This window comes from Cygnus olor, chromosome 7, assembly GCF_009769625.2.
Source record: "Cygnus olor isolate bCygOlo1 chromosome 7, bCygOlo1.pri.v2, whole genome shotgun sequence".
Taxonomy (NCBI): domain Eukaryota; kingdom Metazoa; phylum Chordata; class Aves; order Anseriformes; family Anatidae; genus Cygnus; species Cygnus olor.
In genome coordinates this window covers 34,968,936-34,992,739 of record NC_049175.1, presented here as the reverse complement: position 1 = coordinate 34,992,739, position 23,804 = coordinate 34,968,936, and the positions used below count along the sequence as shown (strand labels likewise).

At 37.1% G+C, this 23,804-nt stretch overlaps 1 protein-coding gene across 1 annotated transcript; it reads left to right on the top strand.

Moving 5' to 3' along the window:
* On the top strand, nt 1-23,779 carry DHX32 (DEAH-box helicase 32 (putative)). The gene is made up of 11 exons (XM_040564062.1): nt 1-270; nt 2,935-3,128; nt 4,601-4,973; nt 7,492-7,737; nt 9,844-9,943; nt 10,043-10,201; nt 19,106-19,297; nt 20,124-20,273; nt 21,308-21,537; nt 22,423-22,604; nt 23,512-23,779. The coding sequence occupies exons 1-11, from the start codon at nt 1-3 to the stop codon at nt 23,702-23,704; spliced, it is 2,289 nt and encodes a 762-aa protein (XP_040419996.1). The 3' UTR covers nt 23,705-23,779.
* The last annotated feature ends 25 nt before the right edge of the window (nt 23,780-23,804 follow it).

Here is a 23,804-nt window from a genome sequence, read left to right as displayed (position 1 = left end):
ATGGAGTTTTTCACATTTTCTCCAGAGATCCACTGCTTTTCGGAACTGCTTGACTGCAGTGATGGCGATGAAGAGGAAATACTAGAATTTGGAGACGATTTACAGCTTAATCCTTTTGATGGCTTGCCTTACTCTTCCCGTTATTATAAGCTTATGAAAGAAAGACAAGAACTTCCAGTATGGAAAGTGAAATATACTTTTATGGAAAGTTTGCTTCATAATCAAATTTTGATTGTGTCAGGAGATGCTAAGACTGGCAAGAGCTCACAGGTGAGTATTAGAAAATACTTTGTTGAGCTTTTCTTATTTTTGGAACACTTATTATTGTACGCTCCTCAGAGATACTATTCATATTTTACTACTTGCACAATTTTTTAAAATAGAAAAAAAAAAAAGTGTTCAATTTACTATTCACTTATACTAGATGCACCAATATCCAGATTTATGTTATCCTGGTGTCTGGTTTTGGTTAGTAGTGGGCTGTTGCTACAATGAGTGCTGTGTGGCATGGTAATATAAAATATAACAGCATCCAGTTCTGAAGAGTTCAGCTGCAGTGCAGACACACAGCTGTACTGGTGTCTAGCACTCCTGTGTGTAAAAACAGATGTGCAGTCATCTATTGTAATCCGAGGTGTTAAGGCCAGAGAGAGTAAAGTACTAAAGGTGACAGAAAAATCAGTCAAATATAGATGTAAAACATATATAAAAATACATATTTGAATAAGTTTCTGCAAATGCTTACAGGCAATTGACACTTTATGTTTCTCCATAAAAGCCATTTTACATAGTTGATGGTGTCTTTTAGGCTTCGGGGTAAGTTGTGCGCTGGAGAATAATAATTTTCAGCCTGTGATTGTCTACTACAGTGTCATAAAACAACTAACAACAATCTCAAACTACAACTTTTTACATTCTAAATACTAAATTTTAAAATATCAAACCCCTTCTAAACACTGGCTGAGGAGCATGTGCATTAACTACTGTAGTTTAAAATTCAGAACCAAATATATAAAGAGAAAAAAATACTGTATAAAATATTCTTGTATCTATCAGTACATGTACTGTAAATTTTTGTTTTGTTTGTATATAACATCACATCTCAACTTGAAAACCTATCAACTATATAATTTCAAATCTGTTACAGAACATATCAAATACAATCCTTCCTTACTGATGTTACAGGTGCATTTTCACTGTCTTCAGAGAGGCCAAGGCTAAGTCTAAAATAGTCTAGGACTTATTTCAAGTTGCTTTAGTATTTTATCAGTAAATCATTCCTTTGGCATTTTGCTGGCTGCTATTTTGCTCAGCTGGAAAATTTTGTCATCTCCTCCCTTGTATTGACTAAACTTGTCATTTCTTCCTCTTTTTGTCCATCATCACATTGAACGTCAAGTGGAAATGGTAAACTCTGCAGTACCTCTGTTGGATTCAGCTCATATCCGTACTTGGAAAGCATGGTTTTGTTCTGGCTAATGTTATATCAGGAAAGAAATACAGTGGATTTGCAGGCAGTTCATAAGAGAAGGTGGAGAAGTTCTCAGGGAATGAAGGACTGAAATCAGTAGGGCTGTTTCTCAGGGAGAAGCCATAGCCCCTTCCTCCAGCGAAGAGCAAATGGTTTTTCAAGAACACACGATTTACAGAATTAATGGGAAATGCATCACTAAAGCCAAGATCATAGTTGATTCCAAACATATACATATCCGATAGGACTATTAAATTCTACTGTTATAATAATGTATATAACAACCTAAGTCTGTTACTCCAATAAGCAGAGAATTGTCAAGCAAATATTATCAGCCACAATATGAGTGTTTATGGCTGGGAATTAGGAGGAAACTTTCCTGCATGTAAAGCTATAGGATAGTTTACTGTTGCAGGGCTTCTCATACCTGTCAGAGACTGATGCTGGACACTGCTAGAGATCACATATGGAACTAGAAACATTATCCTTCAATTGAGAATTCCCATGTTTCCATTAAAAATGCACACAGCGCCTGGGGGCCTGGAATATTTCTTGGAGTGGAAAGTCTTCACCCCCTGTAATTGACTGTGATTTATATAAAATAAATTTTGTATAATAATAAACTGCTTATTAACAACCTTCAGCTCTTTCAATTGTCCTAAAACCGGTTTAACAAGATGTAATACATTACTGGCCTTTTAACCATTTTTATAAACACAAATAACTATACAGAAATAAATTTTATGTGGCTGATATTGTCACATCTAGTTTACATATGTTAAGTAAAGCAAGGGATTTGAAACCTAATAGTTTCACTGAAATAATATTTACAATGAAATTGTACATTCTTATAGCAATAACACATGATTTAGTATTTTCCAGTATTGATTTTCTACTGTAAATATATAAGCTAGAGAGCTACCGCATAACTTTCTGGAACAGTTCAGCTTCAGATACCTTGTTTGCAAAGTAATTAATCTGCAGTTGCATTTATTTATTTATTCAGGTATTTATCAGTTTGAAATCCTCCTCCTCCTGGGACACATTTCTCACGCCAAGCACCTGAATACAGCACCGCAGGGGCAGGGTTAGCACTAAGCCAGCTAGAAGCCTCAGTCAGCAGATGCTCACAGTAACACTGCCTGTACTACCTGCTCCCAGATGCAATATATTCTCTCCTCAGCAATGTATTCAAACTAATCCAAGTCCAGCTGAGAAACTCCCAGATAGACCTTTCAGCTCATGTCACTCCAACTCTCGACCGTTTAAGAGAGTCAGACTCTTGACATTTAGCTGGTGGATAATTTCTTTGCCAGGAGAAGCTCATCTGCCCTTAGTCGGGCAGAGAGTAAGCGCCGGGTGCTCAGGTTGATTCAGTTCTTCCACAGCCTTCTCCTTTTGCATTACAGCCTCTGTTAAACGTGTTAAGCACTGAAGATGCCCGTTTTCTTGTTTACACATAGATCCCCCAGTGGTGTGCCGAGTACTGCCTGTCCTCTGGCTACCGGCACGGCGTGGTGGTGTGCACCCAGGTGCACAAGCAGACAGCCGTCTGGCTGGCCCTGCGCGCAGCCGATGAGATGGATGTCAGCCTCGGCCATGAAGTGGGGTACTTCGTCCCGTTTGAATGCTGCTGTACAACAGAAACCATCCTGAGGTTCGTGTGTTTAGTGTTTCATCCCTTCAGCCTAGTGCGTGCCTTACAGTTCTTTGCGAGGATGCTGCAAAGGCTCGCAGTGGGCAGCAGCCCAGTCCTCAGCTCTTCACAGCCCCACTGCACTAACACAACAGACAGACATCCCAACATCTGCGTGTGAACAGTGATTTTGTGGCAAAAGTGTTTTGTATCCAGAATGGGGAAAACCAAAACGAAAAGCACTGCTTTGTAAAGTTGCTTCTAATATTTTAAAATATAACTACTGGAGATTTTGCGATTAGCCAATAAACTGTAGAAGGTCTGAAAGAGGTATTCTGTATTTAATTGCAGTAGAGATTTAAATGGGGTAACGCTAGCATCTGAGCAAAAATTCTTTAACCGTCTCAGTACGCTCTGTATCCTTCGACTGTTTCTTACTCTGTGTTCCAGGAGTGTTTGTAGCCATAAGAGAAAGCAAAGCCAGAATATAAAAGCAATTAAAATGCTGTCTAACTGAAAAAAAATAAAAAAATCATGTCTAGAAAAGGGTGTATTCAGTAATGAGAAAAGCACTAAGGAAGATTTTTAAGGAATAAGAAATGTACATAATATGTCAGATATGGATAAATAAAAGCAGCCACACAAGGATCCAGATTTTGAGCCACTCTGAAAGCTAGATTTGTTTTATCAGGTTACTTAATATAGCATATTAATATATATATGACTATAAAATTTGAGCCTTTTTCCCAGCGACATGAGCTCCCCCTGATTTCCAGTGCAGGCGAGGTACTCACCACTTCTGAAAATCAAGTTCCACTGCTCTTCCTTTTGTGTGTCTTTTCTTTTTCATGGAGAGCTGCGTACCCCTCACCCAGCAGCATGCCTTCCTGCGGCTGCACCTGATGTGAAAGGGAGATGAGTCCTATCCTTCCACATGTTGAAACCTGGTTCAAGAAAATTCAAAGTCCTACTGAGCAACACAGCAAAAAATAATATCCTTTGTAAAAAATTTGAGTAGCAGGAATAATAGGAAAAAAAGTGGAGAAGGCCTTACAGTATGAATTAATTTCTCGTCTTGGTTCTGGCAGTACATCAAGTGTGTGTGTACACCTTCATTTCCTTATCTGAAAACATTAGTTCATAGCTTAAGGATTAGTTATGGCATGCAATATGCTTAGATAGTTTGGAAGATGAAAAGCAATATAAGTTATGATTTTAGGGCAGAATTATTTCTTCTTTTGCCTAGAGCATCTTTTCAACTATAGTGCCATTTAGCATCATTGACTTTCATTGAGTTTTTAGCCACTTAAAAAGGATTTAAAGAGGAAGATGAGACTGATACTGTCTACGAAATAGGCAGTATTCATTCTTATCAAATCTTTCTTAGTAGAACAGAAAGAACAAAGCTGTCCCCAAGACCTTGAATTAATTTCTTAGAGTCAAACCTGAATATTCCAAGAAACTTTGTGCAGTTTTCTGTTTGTATGGTGCAGATACTGTACAGATGATATGCTGCAAAGGGAAATGATGTCTGCTCCTCTTCTAAACTCCTATGGAGTCATCATCCTGGATGACGTGCATGAAAGAACTGTTCCAACTGATGTGTTACTTGGCATTCTCAAAGGTGTCTTGATATCAAGACCAGAACTGAGGCTGGTAATACTCACTGCACCTCACATGTCCATCAGACTGCAGAATTACTGCGGCAGCGTCCCCTTCATAAGAGTGGAAAGCAAACACCATGCAGAGGTTGTATATTCCTGCAGCATTCAGGAAAACCATTTTCTGTCTGCACTGAGACTGCTCTTTGAGATACACCACTCAAAAGAGAAGGGTGACATTGTGATCTTCCTGGCATGTGAACAAGTAAGTTATTAACTCATTCTAGGATTTCTGATTTTAACCAAGAAAAATTTACATCTGTGTTTTTATATGACCTATAAGTATCTTGTTGCCAGAATTTAAGACACTGGACATTGCCAACAGCTTCATTTCAGTTTTGTTTTGGTTTGGTTTGGTTTGGTTTTTTCTGCAAAAGTGTTTTTGTATACATAATGCTGCATTATCTGCCCAAGGAAGTGGTAGAGTCCCCATCCCTGGAGGTATTTAAGAGACATGTGGCTGTGGTGCTTAGGGACATGGTTTAGTGGTGGACTTGGTAGGGTTAGGTGGTGGTTGGACGTGATGATCTTATGGGTCTTAACTCAAATGACCCTATGAATCTATTATTATGTGTATAATGTAAACTAAGAATCAATTTTTTGTAGGCTTGAAGAAAAGCCATCCTCTTCCTGTGTGATGCAAAAAATTGCAAATGTGGCATACAGGGACAGGAGTCACAGATGTAGGGAGTTAATGCATTGCAACCCATTCTGGCATTGGGCTTATCACGCTTTATTTTATCCCTTTTTGGCAGGAATGGACATGTCCAATTCGCATAAACATCCTACTTCACATGAATGTTTTTACCCTAAACCTGCCTACAAGGTCTTTCCATTTGCATTCTCGTTTACTGTTGCAAACTTCCCTACCATTTGTGTACACAACAGCAGGAGGTAAATGCCACTCCAGAGGTGCTACAGATAATTCAGGAATCCATATGGATTTAGCTGTTCTAAACAGTGACATCTCTGAATCCCTAAAGTGACGTTCTAAATTCATTGCTGTCAGGATTGCATAATTAGGTCCTTCTCAAAAAAAAAAAAAAAAAAATCACAAAACTTTATAGCCATCAAACCAATGTGCCTATCACTTATATTCAAATAAACATTTTAAAATTTGGAATTATTTTAAATTATTATTATTTTTAATTTCCTGATAGTGGTCTCCATCCTTCCACTTTGTGAAATTAAATCTGCTTTAGAACAACAAATTAACTTTCATAGCTCCAGATTTGTGAGATAATGACTTTTCACAGGCAAAGATAAATTACTTTGAACTACCCAAGGGTTTTTGGTTTTGTATTTTTCTTTTGATTGTACTGCTATTCATTGGAAAAAAAAAGGAGATGGATATGTAACATTTTTAATGATGCTAATAATCAGTTATAAGCTTCTTAGACACAAATTTTGCAAACATTAATGAATTCCCTGTATCAGTTCCTATGATTACAATACATAATGTTAGAGAGAAAACACAGTCTTTCCATTTGGAAGTACTGGGAAGAAAGTTTTATTTCTGCTAAAAACAATTCTGACAGGCAAGCCCCACACAATACTAAAATAATAATTCATTTATTGCTGAGAAGAGACTACTTAGTTTTCTCTCTCGTGATGAACAAAACTCTTGTTACGAATTGCTACCCCACAGTTCATACCCCACGTGTTCTTGCTTAACTGTGATTTAAAGTTTCAGCTTGCTAATGGCTCACTGTTCCTTAGCACTCAACTTTTTTTTTTCTACTGAACAAAAATGTGAATAAACCAAGAGCATTAACATTTTTGGTGTTGTCTTGGTGCCAGCCTTGCTATTAGATGTCATTGCCATATTTTTATAAGATTTCTTATGGAATATTGTAATTGTAACTACTATGGATGTAGTGTCACTCCCAAAGAGGAGCTCAATGTGTTTTTTCAATTTTGAAAATTTTTACTAATAAATTAAAAAAAAAAAAAATCCCTTTCAAACTGAGTGAGTCTATGCCTATTAAAAGTCATGCATAAGGTAAATCATTCTATTAAAAAAAAAAAAAAGACAAAACCAAAACAAAAAAAAACTTTTTAAATTTGTTTTTGACCTCTGAATTTGTAACTGTTTTTAAAGGTGGTGTTCCAGTAACGTACCTTAGGGGCATTTTATTTACTTTATTAGTCTTCACGAAATTTATTATTAACTAAGAAAACACAATAAAAACTTATATAAGTTTTATATAACAAGCCTCACCAATGGCTCACCTGAGTATCTGTTACAGCATTCCCAGGCCTGCACACATGACAAATTTGCAGCAAAATAACCATTTTTCAGAACTAAATCACAGATGTGGATGCATCCTACATGTCCTATATACATAAAGGTTAGAGGCCATTTCATAATTCCTCATTCTTGATGTTCCTGTACTATATTAATGCACATCTGCCTTCCCCTGGAGGTTGGTTTGGATAAGATTAAAGCTGGAGAGAACTGTTAAGGAAATTGAACAGGAGAAAAAGACATTTCAAAAAACAGCCCAGATTTTCCATGGTCTACATTTAGTGGAGATGTTTGTTGAATTCTCATACATACTTCTGTTCCATTCTGGTTTTGTCTTGTGATGATCATTCATGTAAGATTTAAATGTTGTTATAGTTTGATATATAGTTAAAGTTCATTTTAGAAAAAAATGTTTTAAATATTGATATTTGTTTTTCACATTCATCATAAAAAATAATCTTTCTCTTGATTACAGGAAATTGAAAAAGCCTACCAAATTATCAGACAGGAACAGTCTAATTTAAATCCTGACCTTGGAGAACTCATCCCAGTTCCTTTATATCCCACAAAAAGAGACTTAATCCCCAAGCCAAATCAAGACAAGCAGAAATGCTACAAAAAATACAGAAGAAAAGTGCTGCTCACCACAAGCTTTGGAGAATCTTTGATTTGGATTAAAAATGTAACCTTTGTCATTGATGTTGGTGTTGAAAGAAGAAAGGTTAGTAAAGTTAACTAAAATCAGGATGCCAAAAATGAACAATGTATAGATTTTTTTTTCAGAGTGCAGGAAAAGGAAGGGTATAATTGGTGCAAATGATTTCTAGAAATATATATATATATATTTCCATTCTTTCATAAATCAGATTGTATAACATTTTTAACATTTCAATTACCAAAAGGTAAATAACTTCCAAAGACATTGGTATGTCTTCAGTTTCTTAAATACAGAGCAAAATACAATTAGTTCTTGGCTACCTGCTGGCAGTTTACCTGGTTTAGTAGATTAACCTTATTCCTTATTTCCTTAATTCCTGTGTAAGCAGTGCAGTGCCACAAATTAAGTAACACAGAAGAGGGGCTCAGACAGGAAACCACTTCTTTTTGAAGTTGCTTCTGCCCCATCTGCATATGTGCTTCCATCCAAGTAGTTCAAAACATCGCAATTTATTTAATTAAGACCTTTTACAGTTCATTCTATGTCCTCAGTTCTTGTTTTCCATCCCATCCTGGGAAGAACTACTGCAGCAGCAAAACTAGATCTTGTTTCATTTATAAAAAAGAATGATGTGAAGTCCTAACAAATGAGTGACTCTGTAGGAACAAGTCACTGCATGAGCTGGAAAGCTGCACTACTACAGGCTTTATAACCGCCCTACATTTTCTGCTAGACAAAATAAATATTCCAGTAACAGGCAAAAGGAACAATATCAGAGGTTCTGTACATAATCTGCTATTGAATCACCCAAATTGAAATTAAGTGTTCCTAAACTTTTCAAACAGGGATGACTAATGCTGATTAACCTGGAGGGTTAGTTCAGGCAAAGGGTTGGGAACTAACACTACCTCTCATTTTCATTACAAAAAGAAAAAGAAAAAGATAAGTGTCTAACACTGGCATTTTTAAGGGTTCTCATTTTGGGGTTATAAACTAACTCAGCCTCAAATCAAGGAAAAAAAAATGGTCATACTTTTGTGTGGGAGGAACAAAAGTCTAAATACAGTTTTCAATTAGGCCATGCATAACCCAGTTATTTCTGAACTACAGTTGTTGTTTCAGGTGGATGACTGAAATGAATTTCACTTCCATTTTCAGTTGGATGGAGATGAATCTCAATTCCACTTTAATTTGAAGCCTAAAGTAGAAGTCAGTGCTTCCAGATTTCTGTGAATCAAAAATATGAAGTGATGGGAACAAATCAGTTTCAACACAGTCCTGATGGCTGTCAAATCACCTTTATCAATTACACAGTTTCTACCCTTTAATTCAATTACTTTGTCATAACAGCTGAAGCTCAGTCCTCTAGTATTCATTCCTCAGCAAATCAAATTTACATTCAATCCATATGGCTGGAAGTCAGTTCAATCTAGGCAAACGTTTGTGCAGAAGGAAATCCCACATAAGTCTTGCAGTTGGGTTATATAATGAATTTACCCAGTGGAAAATAAATTTGTCCATTGCACTGAAGCACATTTTATCTTTTGATTGAAATCTTGCTTAAAGTAGACAAGGTTGAATCAGATGACTTGACTAGAAAAATGCCTTACCCAGCTCTTGCCATATTGTACAGAAACTTATGGACATCAGCTGGTGGTTGGAAATGTGAGTAAATCAGCTCCTTATTCTAATCAAAATAAATGTAAAATTAAGAAAAAAATAAATAAAATGGGACCTTGCACATCCTCATTACAGTCCTTGTGTCCTACTGAACTGACAGATTTCAGTGTTAAGACAAAAATCTGGAGCTATGGAACAGAACATTATCAGGCAGTGTTGGGATTCTTTCATTGGAAGAAATAAACTTTTTTGATGCTTTTCTTGGTGATACCATAGATACATTTTTTGGGCTTTAGTATGTTACATTTCTTCAGAAAAAGACATCCATCTTAGAGAATACTTACAGAGCTATTGCAAAACTTAAGCATCTGTCAATTTATCAAAGTGTTGACTGTTCTCATTTCCTAGCTGGTGAAATATATGGTATAAAAAGAAATGAAACTGTTATTACACACTGTATTCAATAACCTAGACAAAAATGCAGTACAGACCAATACTTCTGTAGTCTTCACTTACTTATCTGATGCTTAATATCTCTTTCATTTAAAGGTGTACAATCCTAGAATCAGAGCAGACTCTGTTATAATGCAGCCAATCAGCAAAAGCCAAGAAGAGATGCATAAACAAATTCTGGGCATGTCTTCATCAGGTAGAATTATTAGCTCAAAATGCAAACCCATCAGCTTAAATTATTAATAGGATCAATGTGACAATGCAAACAAAGTAATTTTCCTGAAAACTCTTCCAGGAAAACTCTTCTGCTTGTATCCTGAAGAATTTACACACAAAGAAATGAAACCAGATTTACCAGCCAAAATACAGGAATCAAACCTGACTAGCATGGTTCTCTTCCTGAAGAGGATGGATATAGCAGGCTTAGGACACTGCGACTTCTTAAGTAGGCCAGGTAATGATGATGCACCATTTTTCCATATAGTTTATATTACTTTTGTGGTTATTTAAAGAATAATTTTGCCCTGTTATTCACAGTATTGTTTTTATTGAAGTACTTGTAATATCATTGCCACTGCTTTTACCACTTACCTACTAGAACAACAGTTCATAGTGCAATAGTTGCACTTAGAAGAAGGGTACCCACTATGAACCATTTGCTCTGAAAAAGACCATCAAGTATCTGAATGGAATTGGAATTAAAAAAAAAAAAAAAAAAAGAAAAATCAATATTCCAGATATCTTCTCATCTAGGTTTCATATTATTTTCCTGGAGCCCACAAGGAAAATTTGTGTCCCATTGTACAAGGCATCGTACAGATACCAAACAAAATACATTCCTTTAATCAAAAGTTTACAACCCAAATAAACTACTATTGTTACCTTGGAGATACATTTATAGGAATTCAGCTATCTTCTTATCCTCCAGCATCTCCAACCTGAAATTTACCATAAACTGTTGCTTAAGAACAATATTATTTATAAAATAAACCCAAATAAACTTTCGATATTAGGCAGGAAATATGCTGAATTTTCAGTTAAGAGTGCAAAGAAAGTGGTTGCTTTATATTACTATTATTATTTTTTGTTTTACTGACTTCATATTTGGGGGCTTTTTCTACAAAAGGAAATTCTCCTCTGTTCTGACCTACCACAAAATCTGAGTACCACTGCAAATGCTGTTGATTTGAAGCTATTTACAGTGAGGGAAATACCACTGATAAAATTGTTTTGGAGATCATGTGATGTGTTGCTAGTTTCATTTATGATAATTTTCCAGTGCAAATAGGAAGACCTTTCATATTGTCCTCCCCTTCTCTCTACACATGCATGGAATTAGAACAAACACTTGCCCTTCACATCTTGTGCACCTTAATTAATCAGTGACAAAGTTTAATTCCCACTGTTGGGTGTTGTGCTACATTCCAAGTGGAATTTTAAGTGGAATTTATTTTGCTCTTCCCTCGTCTATCTGCTTTGCAAAAGCATACCTAACAGAAATGTGAAAAAACATTGCCCTCTTGAGCAGTAACTAGTTGAAGATTGATGAGAATCAGCAAGTATTTTGGCCTTGCGAGTGTCACCTCCTGTGCTGAATACAGGAAACCTTCATGGAAAATGGTTATGGAACAGAGTTGGTTTCCACTAAAATTTAGAAAGTGTTTTACTAAAAATAAAATAGAAATAAAAATCTAAAATATATTATTGCGTTTACTGCATATGAAGAAAGCTGTTCTTGAACTGTAGAAAGAATTAGTAATGTTACACTAGGAAAAACATTCAGCATTTTTGGATTTAAAAGCACAATGGAGACAGAGTTGGTATTCAGTAACAACGAAACGCTAGAGGCATTTAAGGATTTCACAGATGTACGAATTCTAAGTTTTGTCTGTATTTTGAGATAATGCAGCTGAAGAAAGGATCTTGCTGATGTGTACAAAATCGTAAAGGCATTTGATGAATGCATCAGCTTTACTTGGATGGGTATTAAATATGAAAAAGTTTTTGCTAACTAGATGAAAAGTGTGAGTTCAAGGTATTGAGAAATTTGAGGAATTACTGAAACAGCGTGAGGAATGTTAGATACATTGCTTGACCAAAAAAAAATCCCACAAACACTGTAGGGGGTTAACTGAAATGGGATGACAAAGTCTGCAGAAGTTCCTGGTCCTCCTGTCTCATGGCCCCACAAAATCAAACATTTGAAACACTGCTTTAATTGTGTAATAAAACTCTTCCCGGTTTATCCTAGGATAGACCACACAATGACTTTATTTGCCTTGGGGCTTTCTGCTTCTTAGTGGGCAAACAACCTCTTTCCTACTAAAACTTGGGCTGTATTCCTACTGCAGCTCCCCAGAGATGTCTGTAGAAGCCACCCTGTCAGAATACAGACAGTTTCAAATACCTGCTGCTAAATAGGTTTGTCTGAAAGAAACAGGACTACTGATGTAAGGATATTTGTAAGGGGTTTAGTTATCTCACTGCACCGGCCAACAAACTCAAAACATGTCAAGCTTTCAAGCACTGAAGACCTCCTTTTGGGCCCTGCATCCTCCCAGGAGCTTTGGGTCAATGAGCTGTACCTGTGGAAGCCCGAGGTCCCTCATCTGTGCTCAGAGCCCTAACCTGCACACTTGGTGCCGCGGTGGCTATAGCAGCACGACAGCACCCAGCTGAGCCAGGGACTGATTAAAGCCACACCGTGAAGTTAAACTGGTCCCAGTTAAATTACAGCCCTGCAGCTTTTTCATCAGTAGTCATAAGGTCAAGTAGTTTTTAGACCTTTGTGGATTGCAAATTGCAGGGGAGTGTTGCAGAAGAGGTGAAGAAAACAGCTTCCAGAGATGGAAAGCATCCTCTCCTGTGCAAGAGATCTGAGCTTCCCAAGAAAGCTTTGTTATTTTTGCAGCAGTTCAAGTTGAGTTGCATAATTCTTCTGAAACCTGCAGTGATGAGGAAGGCTGAAGAAGATGAGGAGAGGTCTCCAAGATGGTATACAAGCATAGCGTGGAGAAGATAAGCAACAAAGCTCCCAAAATGAAAGCCGTTTTGCCCACCCTCAGCCAAGCAGGGTACAAGATCAACTGGAAAACAAAACAAAACAAAAAGACACTGCAATATTTCAGTATGCTCTCATTTGACTTTGCCAAATCAATTGCTGGATATAGGTACTAAAACCAGAAATAGCCTATTTTTCCCCCGCATAGTTTGTCCTGAGATTGACTACTTAATGGCTCTTCACCTCCTTGATTTCCCTTTGAGCAGAGGGAGCAAATGTGTTGCAGCTCCCCTGTCATGCTCACTCCCAGAAACAACGTGCCACAGGATTGCCCATGCACCATTTCTGTTCAGCTAACATTCTCAAGTTTTCTTTGCAATGGAAGAAGGAGAAGGGTTGTGTTTGTGTTTTTTTTTTTTTTTTTTTTTTTTAATCAAAGGTGAATTTCTCCTAAACAAAATGACTTCACTGAAGTGTCAGAGAAATGTATGGGCATGATCTGGCAAACAGAAAATAAATTAAATGTACAAATAAATTCATTTATAAGGAAAAAATGCAAGATGCATAATATGGAAAGAATTTCTGCCAATTGTATGAAGTACTTCTTCACAGCCCATTCCCTGCACACAGATTAGTGAACATATAGTAGATAAGCAAAGAAACAGAAATTACCTCAGTAAAATATTTTATTTCTGTTCAACAACATAATGCACAAGGTTTTCTTTTTCTGCTGCTCTTCCAGAAAAAAAATAAAAGCTTGGATTAACTCTGACTCATTACTGCATTATGAGAGCAACAAACATGTCAGGCTTACAGCTGCTGCATTTAATTCATGCTATAATCAAGATGAGCAAATGCAGCAGACTTGTTACCCTTTTTAGAATTCATGAGCCATATGAAAATGTATTTGGCACTGCAGTTCTGAAGTGCATTATTTGAATTCCTGTGCCACTATAATAGTGATGTCCTTACATGTTTATCAGTTAATCAGCTAGATCTTTATTATGTTATATAATGGGAGAAAAGAACTCTTTTCACATAGATTGTTGCAACGTTATGCATCACTGTAAATCACTGGAAAATCCTTATTTAAACTATGCAAATCAGTATAAAGACTAAGCCATGTAAAATTTCCGTAAGAAATCAAGGTGAAAGCAGTTTGCAGATTCTGCATTTGTGCAGAATTATCATAAGCAATTTTCAGATTAAAATATTTGTTGATGGCCATGGATCCCATGACATTTGAGAGCTATGCTATTGTAACTCCACTGAGCAGGTATTTCTAGAATATCCATAGGAACAGGAGTTGTATAAATGTGCATCATTTCAAATCGTTTCAGAGACAAAATTTGTTTGTGTGCTCTTTCATTAGAAACAGAGCGTGTCAAAGACAGAAGCCACACAAGGTCTGCTCAACAGAGAGCACTTCATGGCAGATTTGTTACTCTAAGCTCAGTTGTCGATTCTTTTATGTTTTAATTTCTGAACTTGATTGATTAAATAGTATCACATATCGCATAAGGGAAAGCTTTCTGACAGTGTAGATATGGCCACACACTTTGTATTCTGTACTGCAGTCTGGGCACCCAACAGCGGAGCACACAGCACGCTGCATGCAGCCAACTGCTTCGAACAGGGAGCTGCTACCACTGCCCCACAGAGGGTACCCCAAAACAGGGAGGGGTGGCCCAGTACTGTTAAAGCTAGACTAAGCTCACGTCATTCAGTAAAGAGTAACAAAATAAACCATATTAATTATTAAATATTATTAATATTAAATATTTTTTCACACTTAGAGGACGTTCTTTAAATTATACTCTGTGGATAACTGCTTGTTGCACAGTCATCTACATGCCTTGAGGATGACACAAAGCAGAAAGAAACCTGACTTCCTTCACGCTCACTGTTACCCCTGCAGCGTGGCTGTAACTCAGGGTATTTATGTCAGGAAAACACAGGTCAGCCCCCATATCCTGGCTGTCCCCTCTGGCAGAACACACAGCAGGGTCCATTACCAGCCAGCTCGGAGGCGTGAGGCAGCAGCATAAGCAGGAATAGAAAGGCTACAAAGTATGAGTTTGGCAAAGGAATTTTAATGATCAATTATAACTATAATTTCAAAATAATAGCTATAGAATTGGTAGCATCAGAGCGTAACAGACTCATACAAAAAATCGAGCCTCACAAGTTACAGGGAAAAAAGAGAGATTCAAGATGAAATCTGCACACAGAAGCTTGTCCTAAGAAACAAATACCAAGAAAAAATCTTTGCATAATTCAAAGAAAACCTGGCACTAGATTTCTCCATATCTTCAGGTCGTTATCCAAAGAGTAATGTTAAAAACAAACAAACAAACAAAAACAGAAAACGCCATTCCTCAGAGCTGGTCTCCCTGCAGTAATTACTCTGGCAGCTCTTCATGCTGTTAAACCTAATAGAAACTGGAAAAACTTGTGGTTTGCCAGGCAGCGAATCAGCTCTTTAAAGACAATGTCCCTTCACCTGACATCTGTTTCAGCTCCAACTTTCTAAGAGTTACCCTGACATCCACTTCAGCTCTAACTTTCCTACAGTTATTTCTGTGGAAAGGGAAGATCTATCAAGAAATTGGTATTTTAGACAGTCAAAATTTTCACTGAGTAGGAGATGAGAACACAGGACCTGTCAAGTTAGATCCTCCAGATAAGCATGATATGCCAGTTCAATGGACTATTAATAATCATGAACTGTACCTTTCATTTCTATCTCTAATACTCATTCTTTATAGAACTTTGGGCAAATCACTAAATTATTTGCTTCCTTATGCAACAAGAGTAACACTTTCATATTTATTTTATTACCCAGTAAGGGCTTCAATTTCTGCTGTGTAGGATGTGATACGGAAAAGATTAAAGGTGCAGCTACCTTTAGAAACAGCTTACTCTGTTCATGTCAAAGCTGCAAAAAGCTGTGAAACTAAGAATATCATTTTAAGTTAGCTTGAAACCCTCAATAAACAATTTCAATGCTAACAACAACATTTAGCTACGCATTTGCTTTACAAAGCCCACGTGTGATCATCACCAGTAGGATGTGTAATTAATAAAATTGGTCCAGCTTCCCTGAGACAAGTCCAGAGCAATCCAGCCTTAAGTAGCCAAAGAACACAGGCAAGGGAAAGAAAATATCGGAAAAGGAAATAACTTTCAAACTTCCAGGGATGTGACAGCTTCTTGTTGAAAGTACAGGATGTGTCTTGAGAGATTCTTTTTGACTTTGCTCCTGTGAAAGCAGCTGAGTCACCAAGCCTCGCGGTTTGCCTCCATGGCAGCAGCGGCCCTAAAAATAATGATGCTTGCATCATTATAAGACGATGCAGGTCGTTCTTTAAAGAAAAGCTTTCCATATTTAAGCATTTATACTAATTTTATTTATCATGCATTACATTAAATGACATTACTACATATAATTACATTACATTAATATAAGAATAATATCTAGAAGAACCCTTAAATGAGCATTTGCTGCCTTTACAATGTCTTTTTATTGACTGAGTTTGTGCCTCAAAATGCAGACTAATATACGAAACCCCTATTCCAATTTTCATTTTCTTACTATTCCTTCACCTGCTTAATCTACTTTACCATCTTGTCTTTTCTAACACTATACAACTTTAGGAGTCAACTTTTTTTTTTTTTTTTTTAATGTAACACTGATAGCAAAATTGGGAAGTAATTTGTGCTTATAAATCTCGAGGCAACTAACTCTAGTGCATAAAAATGCAAATTACTGATGCTATCAGGGAATTGAAATTGACTGCCATATAACCATATATTTTGTAACTTATGGCACAAACTACTTTGTTGATTTCTGGAAATTAGTTTTCCTTGATTTCCTAGTAATTACTATATGTCTGAATGACGACTCTAATTTCCCTGTATTTTCAGTCACTGATAACTCTTTCCTATCAGTGACACTCATTCTTCATCAGATGTTACTTTTCATTTCCTTAAATATCTTAAGTATTTTCTATTCAGATGCTTCAGCTTTTGCAAGGGTTCACCTCTTACTCCATTGCACCTTGTATGTCTGATAATAAATATTCTCTCTAGGCAGAAACCCATGTGAACTCTACTATTAAATTAAACAGGTTAAAACTGAAGAGTTTTGACTGAAAAACTTTTATAGACTCATGAGAGAATTTCTCTGAAAATGACTAGTAACTGTTTTAAGATTAAATCATTAGAATAACAGATTTACACTCTGGAGAAGTTTTGCAAAAGCAGAAAAAATGTAAAGAGAATTAATAAAGTATTTTCCCCTTCCTACATTATTAACTGAAAAGAGTTAAAAACAACAGGTGTTTGCTTGCTTCTCATTTCACTTTTTTCTTTAATTCATTATACCCAGTTAATTACAGAGCAGAGTGATGACAATAAAGAAACAGTTTGTTGTCAATGAAGAAAAAAACCAAAGTCAAGACATTGCTGCACGAAGGCCAGGCACCTGGAGGTTGGTGTTATGGCTAAAGGTGACCTACCAAATCCTTACTGGCTGTCTTTGCTTTTAATCTTCACGATGCAGAAGAAAGCAAGAAATGATTTCTAGTCATCTATTAACAAGCATACAACTGCAAACACACAGCCTGCTTGTGTACATTTTTTTTTTTTAACTTAGAGATTTTGGGGCAATTATATGCAAACTGGCAGCAGCCCACAGAAATCTGAAAAAATTGACAGTGCAGTCATCAGTTTTCCAGTGCATGCTTGGCTGGGGAAGGGGCAAGTCCCGCTGTAATACAATTTTTGCCATAAACTTCAGAGGGACTGGGGTTTATTATCCGCAACGCAGAGGGAAAACAAAGAGCTCTTAAACTGGAGTAGGGGGAAAGCAGTCAGTAATAGTAAAGGGGCCAAGATATACAGAAAAACACTCTGTCTTCCACAGCTTCAGATGCAGAAAAGCAAGATAAAATAGTGGAAAAAAGTAAAGGAGAAATTCAGCAGGATACTTGATGAAAAATAGAACCTTTGTCAAGCCCCTTTGCTATTTATTCCCATGCAGCTGAGAGGTTCAGAAGAGCTACTGCAAATACCATCTTTTTGTCTCTCGAGAAGTAACCGATGAGATGTAATGATAACTGATGAAAAGGGGATATTTGTGTCTGTGCATATAAGCCATTTTCTGCATCTTCAAATCTTGTGGGTTGTTGTTTTCATTCACCCCCTTCCGTATGAGGAATGCACACCTATGACTTGTAGAGGTACTCTCATCCTCACAGAATAAGCTTAATAACCCACTGAACAAAACTGATTAAATTGTGTCCATACTCCAGCAGTCTTCAGAAAAAGACCACTTTAGCATGAAGGCTTGGTGTTCAATGTATGCAGAAGCAAAACTCCCCGCTGAACACTCCTGGCAGACCTCCACTTGCCTTCCTCTGACTCCAAAGATATGAAAACCATCAGTTTGGTCCTTGTTCTCCTGCTGTCAGTGTTCAGACTTCCACCTTAAATATTCAGCTCTAGCTCATGATCTCCCTCATGTTTGCCTCTGTTCGAGTCCATCTCATACATGTGCTCCCTTCTCACCCTATGCGGCCCGAATTCACCCATTTATTTGCTACATTTTTCTCTTTTTCTCCCCCAAGTAGTCTCTCAGCCTACCTAATTATTTTCCTATGCTCACTCATCATTTTTTCTGCCTCGCTGCTCTCGCTTCTCATACAGGTTATAAGGAAGTTATAACCTACAGTAAGGCAAAATTGAACATTTCATTTTGTGTGAACAGTGAGAAAGTACAGCCATTTGCTAGGGAGACATTTTCTTTTACTATGTTCCCATTTTTCTTCTGGCATCGTGAGAAATTCTGTAAAGAGAAAAAAAAAAAAAAGCAAATACTCCATATACCCGCAGGAATGGTAAGACGTACAACTCCTGTAAATGCTTGTCGTCTCCCCTGACCCTGGTTTCATGGTTATCCTTCTCAGAGCTGTTGTTACTTGACCACCAATCATTAAAGAGTATACACACAAAAGAAATAAGTACTCTTTGAGTAATTTCTGTTATTTTTAATACTGTAGTCAGCATTGTCTTGACTTTTAACAAAAACTGTTCTTATAGAATAAGGATCAATGGTTATTTTCAGCCCTACAGTTGTTACCCCTTATTTTCCTCCTTAAATTTCCTCCTGAATGTTCTCAGCCTTCAGTTCATCTCATTTACTACTACTGCTTCTTACTCATAGTCAAATAATGGAAGTTGACTTCTATCATTTTCACATAGAAAACATACAACAGAAATACTGCAATGAGAATTCAGACATTCATTTACATGCAGCCATTCTCAGGAATTTGAAGTATTTTTCCTTTTTGTTAGCTCCTGAAAGCCTGATGCAGGCTTTGGAAGATCTCGATTACCTAGCAGCCCTGGATAACGACGGAAACCTTTCTGAATTTGGAATCATTATGTCAGAATTTCCCCTGGATCCACAACTGTCAAAGTCGATTCTGGCTTCCTGTGAATTCGAGTGCGTTGATGAAATGCTCACCATTGCAGCCATGGTAACAGGTACTCCTAATTTGGGTCTTACTGCATGGCTTGGGCCACCTGCCAAAAACACGTCGACTTTTTCAAAGTCTGTTCACAGGGACAATCCGAAGGCAAACTTGTATTGTTCACATCCTGCTTTTTCAAGTAAATGAATGTCTTTGGCTGCTTAAGTCCTGATTTTGAGCATGCAATGAAAGACAAGTACCAAATTTGTAAGTAGCACTCCAATTCTGTGCTTCAGATGCCCCATTAACTTCCAGCCTTTTGTCGGAGCATGCACAGAACATTCCTTCCAAATGCACCTTCTTATCTCATTACATTCATGCACATTTGTTACAGAGTGGAGAAGTAAATTAGGGGAAATTTCTAATTATAAACAATATTGAACTGTTGACCTACAAATAATTACTTTGTGATCTTGTTTCTCCACTTCCAATATAATAATTTATGAAATGAACATAACTTAAAGTGCTCGTACCATCCTGTCCTGGTGGTTCACTCTGCTCCTACGCAGCATTGTGACACAAACCAGCTGGCCCTGAGCACTGGGCTTGTGAAGCCTGTAGCCAGAACATTTAGATTATAGGAGGTCGTTAACAGGAGAACTTTTTTCATGGATGTGACACAAACTTAGCCCTTTTGCAAGAGCTGCTGTTGAAATCTTAATAGACTCAGTTCTTCAGCAGCAACCCAACATTGAAGATTACAGGAAACTGAGAAAATAAAAATAAAAACAAAACACAAATACAGGTGGAGTTATTGACTAGAGCGCCTTGTTTGTGCATGTATCTAAGCATCTTAATAACTATCAGCTTGATTTTTTTTATTTTTGTTTTTTCCTAAGCTCCTAATTGCTTCTTACGCACGCCTCCTGGAACAGAAGAGATTGCTCTTACTTGCTGGAGAAAATTCTCACACCCTGCAGGAGATCACTTCACTCTTATCAATGTCTTCAACGCCTTCAGGGAAGCGGCTGCAAACTCCACAAGCCAATGTAAGTGTACCCATGTCAGACCAAATAAAGCCTTTTTTTTTTTTTTTTTTTTTTTAAGGAACAGTCATTGTTGCTATTAGGTTCATAAACCCTTTTTGAACTTTTTCTAGAATTGCTAATTTGCAGGGAGAGGAGAAACCTAAGATGGCAGCCTTTGCTAACAAACTTTTGTTTATTAACTAATTAGAAGTGACCTAGGACAGCACAACTCACCCAACAATAGCACTCACCCAACATTAGCACTTTTACAATTGTCATTTGAAGTGACATTGTAGAAAAACAGAAAGATGCTTCCTGCTATAAGAGCACAAAACCCAGGTTTCAGATGTGAAATGACAAGAACCCAGCTGAGGAGGGACTTGATTTCCCAGCAGCCCAGCAATTGTTAAGGTGGTTGTCAGAGTAAAAGGAAGGCTTAAGGGAAGAAATTGGAAGTTGTAACTTTCACGACATTTACGGGAAGCCAAATGAAAGCCAGGGAACCATACAGCAGACAAAAGGACTTTCAGGGACTCTTCAGGTGAAAGAAGCTTCTCTGCTGACAGGAGACATGCCAGAACAGCAGTTCCACTTTCTAATACAGGACAGCAGGATGTCCTAATGCAGGATTGTTTCACGTTCAGTAATGTTGAATGTTGGAAAGGTCCAAGAGAAACTGTCCTTTAACAGCACACGATGATCACCAGCTCCACAAACATGATTTCACTTCTGTGTCCCAGCCTGAATCCAGAAAGTCAGGAAATACAGTTGCCAGTCATTCTATTTGAAGCTATTACCTTTTACATACCAAGTAAGGGATGTCTAATATTTTGATTAAAAAATAGCTAAAATTTGATAAAATTACGTGAAGATATCAAGTATTGCCCACTCGCTTTACAGACAAGATCAGTGAGCCTAAGCTGTCCATATGGCTCTTGATAGCAGAATTTTGGACAGCTCTGACACAGTTACTTGCTCTAAATTGTGTTTAATCTATTGTACCAGTCAGAGCATTTTACAGAGCAGTATCTCTGCAAATAGTACCTATCAGTAAGACTGTGCTTTAAGCCAAAATACTGTTTTTCCCTCCACAGACTACAGTAATGAAAAATGGTGTCGTGATTATTTTCTAAGCTGTTCTGCACTGAGGATGGCAGAAATTATCAGAGCCGAACTAGTAGAGATTATGAGGCGTATTGAACTTCCCATTTCAGAACCGGACTTTGGATCACAAGAAAATATACTAAACATTAAGAAAGCTCTCTTATCTGGTTACTTTATGCATGTAAGGAAAAATACCGTGGTTTTATTTTACTGTGTTGTTAACTTACGTAGAATTCTTTCAGAGAACTTCAGTTAGGTAATGAAATCTTTTCATCATCAGAAAGGGTAAAAGCCCCTTTTTCTACACCGTATCAGACAAACACTTTAGCTGATTCCAGTCTTCTCCCTGGTGTTCAGCTATCACAGCATGAAGTCCACATACTTCGCTGCAAGAAGAACACTGTCAACATGCCTTTCACTCAAAAGGACTTTTTCACCTCAGAAAACTCTAACCTGTAATGTTCTCTCAGATATTATTTCCTTTTTGAAGTTGTTTTTTTTTTTTTGTGAAAGTACACTGGAATACACTTGTTGAATGTTTAGGTATACATAATAAACAGCTTTCTTCATCTCAAGCAAATGAGGTACTCTAACTATAATTGTGCATACAAATAAGAAAGATTAATGCTTTATTTCCACTTGACGGCATGCTTTCCTGTACATCACTGTGCTCTACCCAAAAATACAAGAATGACTCCTCCAGATAAGTTATTACTTCAAGTGCCCCACACACATTGTTTTTTAAAGTCTTCCATTTTTTTAAGAATACATCTGTTTTTACATAGACCCTTCAAAGCCCACCACCCAGTTCATACATTTACTGTATAAGCCTGTCCGTATTTGTTGCAGATGGTTTCCTTTCAAATCAACATTCTCCCTAACAGTAAACCCCATTTCACAGTGTTCAGTCCCTAGCTTTCCCACAGAAATTTGGGAATAGGTTTATGTTCTCCCCATGCAAATATCTGAAAACAAGTTTAATGTCTGGATTGAATATAATAGGGAAACACTGATCTATGCGTCTTGTACATTCAATTAAGTAATGGGTAACTCTTTGCTTTTTTAGATTGCTCGTGACATAGATGGCTCAGGTAACTACTTAATGTTAGCACACAGGCAAGTAGCCCAGCTTCATCCTTTCTCATCATATTATAACACCAGAAGAATTCCTGAGTGGGTTTTGTTCCACGAGTTCAGTATATCAGAAGACAATTTCATCAGAGTCGTCTCTGAGATATCCCCTGATCTGTAAGTTAACAATGGTGACACCACTTCTTCACTCGGGTCTCTACCACAAAAAACAAAACTTAAGTCATAAACGGGGTAAGGATGTATGTGCATGTTGAGACCATTGCTTGCAGAACAAATCAACTAGTGTCTTTTCCTTTTTTGTTTTCATAAAAGTAGCTATCTTCTAGTTCAGCTGAGAAATCCTTTGTCTCATAACTGACTCAGGCACTGAGTGAGCCTCAATGTCTGCCACTGTAACTGTTACCAATTCATCCACTGAAAAAACACCTTACAAGATGCAAAAGCTTCTTACAGGGTAAAATATATGGAAAAAAAATCAAGGAAAAGTTAACACTGCTGTGTACTTATAGATTAATCTAGCAGGAAAATTCTTTGTTTCCTGAAAAGCTATTTTCCAGCAAATCTTTTTCTCGACATGTTTTATGTACCCAGCCAACTAAATCATTCCATACCAACTGTTTAGGAATTCAAGAAAAGACTACAGCCTCTTCTCTGCAAAAAGCATTTTGTACTGGAGAATAAGCATTTCACTGTCCTCTCTTTTTTATTTCCAGTGGTGAAAGAAAGTGAAAGCGAAAGAAAGTCTTCTCCTACTCTTATTGAACAAAAAATATGTTCAAATCCTGAGAAATTACTATTTAATTCAATCTGCAGTACTGGGATCTGAACCACAATGAACCAAAATCACCTGATGCACAGGCAGAGGATATTAAGCCCAGCAAGCCTACTGAAAGCACAAATCATTACTACATCCTGCAGACAGCTTTGTTTTTGAGTTTAAATACCAGTTTTGTAGCTGTATGCATCAGCGTATTGATGGTCTCTTGTATAAGTCTGAAAATAGCTATCCAAACACTTCAAAATTCAATTAAATAATACTAGTTTTGTCTTACTTCTTTACCAGGTTCGTGAAGCTGACACCTCAGTACTATTTTAGCAATCTTCCTCCTAGTGAAAGTAAGGATATTCTGCAGGAAGCGATCAATCACTTGTCACCTGTTTCAGCCATGAAGGAGGAACAGAAAACGAACAATGACAACAAAGAAAATGAAAAATATCACCAAGCTCCCACGGAACAAAGATGCATTATTCAATGATTTTAGACTATCATATATTAGATCAATATAAATAAAACAGTATATGCACTATACATCCCCATCTTAACTCATGTAGTTATTTTGAACTTCTAGCATAAAT

What these genes read in the sequence shown, in the direction of transcription:
- DHX32 (XM_040564062.1), top strand. Translation starts at nt 1, where the DNA reads ATGGAGTTTTTCACATTTTCTCCAGAGATCCACTGCTTTTCGGAACTG. An exon ending in ACAACAGAAACCATCCTGAG is followed by an intron (nt 3,129 to 4,600) that starts GTTCGTGTGTTT and finishes TGTATGGTGCAG; the next exon opens with ATACTGTACAGATGATATGC. An exon ending in TTGGTGTTGAAAGAAGAAAG is followed by an intron (nt 7,738 to 9,843) that starts GTTAGTAAAGTT and finishes TTTCATTTAAAG; the next exon opens with GTGTACAATCCTAGAATCAG.